Below are 6190 nucleotides of genomic sequence, written 5' to 3'. Positions count from 1 at the left end.
TTTTTTTTTTTTTTTTTTGAGACAGGGTCTTGTTACATAGTTCAGGCTGGTGTTGAACTCACTGTGAAGCCCAGACTGGCCTCAAACTCACAGTAATCCTCCTGCCTCAGCCTCCTGAGCATGGGGATTACAGGCACATGTCACCACACCTGGCCTATTTTGGTTTTTTATTTGGGTTTTTTGGAGTTTTTGCTTGTTTGTTTTTACTCTTTAAAAATTTTTAAAATTTTTATTTACTTATTTACTTTTTGGTTTTGACCTGTGGTTTTGTTTGTTGTTGTTTGGATTTTTTGTTTGTTTCTGTTCCTTTTTGTTTTCCCCCTATGGTAAAAGGGATTGAACTCAGGACCTTGTGCTAATGAGGCAGGCGGTGGAACCACTGAGCTAAATCCCCAGCCCTGGTGTTCTTTTTTATTTGTCTTTTGATTTGGCTTTTTTGAGACCGGGTCTCACTATGTGTGTGGTTCAGGCTAACTTTGAACTCAGTGTGTAGCCTAGACTGGCCTGAAATTCATGGTGATGCTTCTGCCTCAGCCCAGGTACTAGGATTACAGGTATGCATCACCATGCCCAGCATGTTATTTGTATGTTATTCCACAAAGCTGTAGGTTCTCCTGACTTTATAATCCAACTGAATGATGTTTAAGTTTCTCCAAAATGACAGAGTACTTAATATTTGTGTAAGTGTATTTTTGACTTGCTGGTCAATGTTACCTGGAGCTTCCTATCTAGGTTGATAATTGCTTTTCTCTCCAGTTTAAGTTTAGCCCAGAGTCATTAATTAGAGTTAGTGTCCAAATTTAGTTAATGATAATCAGCTATATGGCATTATTGTGCTACTCCTGGAAAATGATGCCTACTTAAAACTCTTGCAGAATTCTTAAACATCTACATTCTGGAATGATTCTGAGAAATAACGAGTCATTTCTAAAAATTTATTCCAGGTATATGGTTGTGTTGTAGACAGATAATAAAGATTATTTCACATTCATCATTTTAATAAAAATTTTGTGAGGTATGTGTCACATGTAATATTAATGCACAACGTAGCCACTCTTAAGTATATAAATCATTTTCCTTTCTTCGTAGATTTATCTTGTACCTAAAAGTTTGGCTCGAAAACGAATCTGGAATAAAAAGTACCCCATTTGTATTGAGCTTGGTCGACAAGATGACTTTATGTCGAAGACTCAGACTGATAAGGAGACATCTGAGGAGAAGCCACCAGCTGAGAGAGAGCTGGAAAGCGAGGACCCTAAGAAGCCATCCCACCCTCAAGAGGGAACAAAATCTGTCCACCGAGATCAGATACTGTATCTATTTGGGAGAACAGGCCGAGAAAAAGAGGAGTGGTTTAGAAGATTTATTCTGGCATCTAAACTGAAGTCGGACCTCAAGAAGCCACCTGGTGTCTCCGGAAGTAAAGCAGGTAATGGCATTTGTGCTAAGTGCTTTTGCATTTTTAAAGGGCCTGTAAAGAGATTGGAAAAGAGTGCCAGGCAGGCAGGAAGTCCACCTGAATTGATTCCTGTCTGCACCCTGAAGTGTGGTCTCATGACCCTGTACCTTCTAAAGTGTCACTACAACTCTTACCACGTCATTTCAGAAGCAGCGGGTCCATTTGCAGGTGTATGTAATTAGCATTTGGTTGCTCCTGGGATACTTTTCGGTACATACTGTGACGTTCTGGAAGAGGCAGGAACGGAAGAAGCTAGTTAGAAGAAAGCAAGTGAGAACTGGAGGTGTAGGCCAGTGACAGAACTACACTAGCGTGTGCAAGGCCCTGAGTTTAATTCCAGATGTGCAGATAAAACATTAAAAAGGCAGGAAAGTCTGGGAGATAACTTCACACCAGGTGCTCTTAAGCTCCTAAACTTCAGCCTATCCTGCAAGCCTAAGGTTACCATAGCGATGCAGAATTCTCTGGCCTGCTAACCATGCTGGTAGATCCTACTTACCCTGATGGATAACCACGTAGTACCTCTCTTGAATTCTGCCTAGGCCCGGGCATCAAAGAACATAAAAACAGCACATAGCAGCAGCACTCTGCCGTTTAGGTACTGTGTTTAATAGAGAAAACTGGCCCCTCTGAGTCAACTGCTCACAAATCACTGTGCTAGAACGAGCATGGTACAACTAGTAATTATGGGACATCACAGGAGAGATGTAGGCACTATTAGGAAAGGCTTTCTTGGATGAAGTAGGGATAGGGAGGAGCCATTCTGGGCCTTTCCCTGTCAAGGATTTGTGTTGAGTGGGAGCATGTGGCTCCTACAGGTCTCAAGCGTGGCTTCATGTTGCTGTTTTTTCCTCCTCTGGGAGGTGCTCTGGGACCTCACCTAGCACACCTACCATTTTGTGAGCTTCAATCCCAGTTTCCATCTGGACTCGGGCTGAAATCCTAAGAGTCCCTTGGAAATACCTTAAGCATTAAAACTCAAGATGAAAGGATGATCACTAAATAAATTCATTAACTAAAGCTGCCAGAACATGCCACAAACTGGGTGGCTCAAAACTATAGAAATTTATTCTTTCACAGGACTGGAGGCTAGAAGTCCAGAATCAAGATGTTAGTAAGAAGCTGGGGGCTGGGCATGGTGGTGCATGCCTGTAATCCCAGCACTCGGGGAGGCTGAGGCAGGAGGATTACCGTGAGTTCGAGACCAGCCTGGGCTACATAGTGAGTTCCAGGTCAGTCTCAACTACATAGTGAGACCCTGACTCAAAATAAAAGCAACAAAAAAAAAGTTGGGCATGGTGGCTGATGCCTGCAATCCCACCACTTGAGGCAGAGGCAGGAAGCTACATAATGAGTTCAGGACCAGCCTGAACTATAAAGTGAGGCCCTTTCTTAACACCCCCCCAAAAAAAAAGATGTTAGCAAGACTGTGCTTCTCAGAGACTGCTCAGTATCCTTTACCTCTTGCTAGCATCTCGTGTTACCCACAGAGCCTTAACTTGTGGCTGCAGCCCTTCAAACTCTGCATTCCATCATGTGCATTGTCTCTTCATGCCTTGTCTCCCTTTTTTGTTTTTTTGTTTTTTTTTGAGACAGGGTCTCACTATGTAGTTGAGCCTGACCTGGAACTCACTATGTAGCTCAGGCTGGTCTCAAACTCACAGCGATCCTCCTGCCTCAGCCTCCTGAGTGCTGGGATTACAGGCGTGCACCACCATGCCCAGCTTTTTTCTTTTTTCTTTCTTTCTTTCTTTCTTTCTTTTAAAAGACAGGGTTTGCTATGTAATTTAGGCTGGGCTTAAATTTACTCTGTAGCCCAGGTTGGCCTTTTATTCACAGCAGTCTTCCTTCCTCAGCCTCCTAACTACTGGCATTACAGACATGCCCAGCTTCTTGTCTCCTCTTCTTATCGGGACCCCAGTCATATTGGATTAGGAGCCCAACCTACTTCCAGTATGACCTCTCATTTTAACAGATTCCATCTACAATAACCCTGTTTCCAAATAAGGTCACGTTCTAAGGTGCTGGGGGTTAGAACACCAACATATCTTTTGGAGAACACAGTTAAACCCAAAATGCTGAATAAAAGAAGATTCAAGTGGGTGAGAATGCCTCAGCACCAGCCACTGCTCATCTCTTGAATCTGACTCGATTTGAGTTTTTCTGTCAGTACTGGGTTGAACCGAGCCTCTGCACTGAGCTACATACTCTGCCTTCTTCTTCTTTTTTGTTGGGGGGGGCACTGCCAAGGATTGAACACAGGTCCTTGTGCTTGCAAGGCAGGTGGCAAAACCACTGAGCTAAATCACCGTCCTCTGCCTTCTTTTTTAAATTTTGAGACAAAGCCTCACTCAGACACTAAGTTCCCCGGGCTAGGATCAGACTTGTAGATCCTCTTCCCTCTGCCTCCCAGAGTGCTAGGATCACAGGTGTGCCAACATGCCCAGCCCTTATTAATCTTTTTAAACCATCATTTGATAGCATTTTAGCTACTTTTCTATCTAACCCCGCAGTGTTTATGCTCATGGGTTTGGGGTAGTTGGCATTCTTTCCTTCCTTTGTATTGATGGCCATAACTTCTTTGCTCCAGGGCTTTTGCCCACCCACAGCAGACACAGCAGCCCTTCGGGGCACCTGACCCACAGCCGCAGCAGCAGCAAAGGCAGTGTGGAGGAGATCATGACACAGCCAAAGCAAAAGGAGCTGGTGGGCAGCGTGCGGCAGAAGATGCTGCTGGACTACAGTGTGTACATGGGCAGGTGTGTGCCCCAGGGAGGCCAGAGCCCCCACAGGAGCCCCGTGCAGAGTGTGGAGAGCAGCCCCACGGCCGGGAAAAAGGTAAAGCTGCCTCGTCAGGCCTTTCTGCTCTTTTCTTTCATCCTTCAGCTTATTCTTTCATCCATAAGAGAGTGAGCGCCCGTGCTGTGCCAGGTCCTCCTCGTTGTTGGCCTGGGAGACACAGTGATGAGCAAGACAGAGAAGGGCCCTGACCATTGGGGTTTGTGCTCTGCTCAAGGAGTCAGCGAGAAACAAGCGTCAGGTAGGAAGAATGGAGAGGGGCTGGTGTGACGTGGGCTGAACTCAGCGAAGGCCTCTTTGAGGAGGTAGCTTTTGGGCACAGACCTGGGGAGCGTGGGGCAGTGAGCCCTGGCAAAATGGGTTGAAGGAGCACTCTAGGGGGTACCAGCAGCACAAAGTCCCCACAGCAGGAATGTGGCCAGTGCCTGGCGTGGTGGTGCATACCTGTACTCGCAGCACTGGGGAGGCTGAGGCTGGAAGATTGCCCCGAGTTCAAGGGCAGCCTGAACTGTATAGCGAGACCTTGTCTCAAAAACAAAGAAATGTGGCTGAAATACTCAGCAAACAGCATTAACAGCATTGAGGCCAGAGCGGCCAAATAGCAAACAAGAGCAGGAGAGGGAGGCAGAGAGGCTGGGGGCTCTGGGAGGGTTTGAACAGGGAATGGTGGTCTAAAAAGATATGTGGCTCTCAGTGGAAAATGGGCTGTGAGGAGAAAGTAGTAGCTGGGCAGAGATGCAGGTGGAGCGAGTGTGTTCTAGAAAAGCTGGCCAGGTAGATGTGGGTATGAGAGGAGGCGATGGTGACAGACACCTAATCTAGTGGTCAGTAGGGAAGGTCGCAGAATCGCTAGTGATAGGTGTCTAACTCATCAGCAACTGTTGCGGTAGTCTCAAATTCTCAGATTCTTCTGCTGTGTCCTGTGCTTTTGAAGATGAACCGTGAACATGAGCACCAAAGCTGGACATGGACTTAAGGTCACCTGACAGATGAGTAATGCAGGCTGCCACCTGCCATGCTTGATCACACCCTTGAATAGCATTAGTATGATCCCTGCGCACACTGACTGGGCTTCTCTCCGTTTGCTCATGGAGAAACGGACCTGAGAGAAGTTGAGTAGCTGGGATGCAGAGCCTGACTGGGGGCCCCAGGCCCTTGACTTGCCATGACTGTCATTGGTGGAGTGTTCTGAAGCCCAGCTGGACCCAAGGCTTCCTGCCTTTCCTGTACCCATATTCTCTGTGGAACGTGCAGCTTCTTTCTCACGTTCATTCATTTGTGTTTGACCTCTCTCAGTGACCAGATTTCTGTCCTTACTGAGGAACATGTGGTTCCTTTTTTCTTGTGCCTTTAGTTGGCTGTGGGTTTTATTTGCTCTGATGATCCTTTTCCTTGTGGAGGAGGCCACCCACCTGACCTGTGTGAACTTGTCAAGGCAAAAAGGACCACGTAGCATGGCCAGCTGTAGTAGGAGCTGCCTTGCTCTAGGCTGGAGCTGAGTGGTTTAAACTGTCCCAGAAATGTACTGTTTGCCACTGATAAGTCCTGTTCCCCAGATTCCTTTTCTCCTTGGGCTGTCAGCTGCCCGGACCTAGGAAAATCGGAGACCTGCACTGACGTGAGAGGGTATCTCATAAAGTGCTTGCTTTGTGAAAGCTTTCCTTAAATTAAAAAGCAAAAAAAGGGCTGGGGATTTAGCTCAGTGGTTCCACCGCCTGCCTGGCAAGCTCAAGGACCCGAGATCGATCCCTGGTACCAAAAAGAAAAAAAAAAAGTCTGTTTCAGAGCATTTCTGCATGATCCACACCTCCTTTCCAGCCACCTGGCAGTTAGCTCTCTAAGTACACCACATGTATTGTCTCTTCTAAGTCAGATGGAAATCTTTTAAAACCACAATAAATGTCCTGGCTCCCTTGGGCAGAGCAGGCCTGG

At 46.5% G+C, this 6190-nt stretch overlaps 1 protein-coding gene across 2 annotated transcripts in view; it reads left to right on the top strand.

Moving 5' to 3' along the window:
• Tex2 (testis expressed 2) overlaps positions 1-6190 on the top strand; it is a 51317-nt gene that overhangs the window by 14938 nt on the left and 30189 nt on the right. For both annotated transcript variants that reach the window (XM_010616764.3, XM_010616762.3), the window contains exons 3-4: positions 1090-1429; positions 4050-4297. In XM_010616764.3, coding sequence (XP_010615066.1) covers positions 1090-1429; positions 4050-4297 — 588 coding nt within the window. The remainder of the gene's footprint in view (positions 1-1089; positions 1430-4049; positions 4298-6190) is intronic.

The sequence above is a fragment of the Fukomys damarensis genome, unplaced genomic scaffold (assembly GCF_012274545.1).
Source record: "Fukomys damarensis isolate Sample0158 unplaced genomic scaffold, DMR_v1.0_HiC HiC_scaffold_23, whole genome shotgun sequence".
Lineage (NCBI taxonomy): Eukaryota > Metazoa > Chordata > Mammalia > Rodentia > Bathyergidae > Fukomys > Fukomys damarensis.
This window is presented reverse-complemented; position numbering and strand designations above follow the sequence as displayed.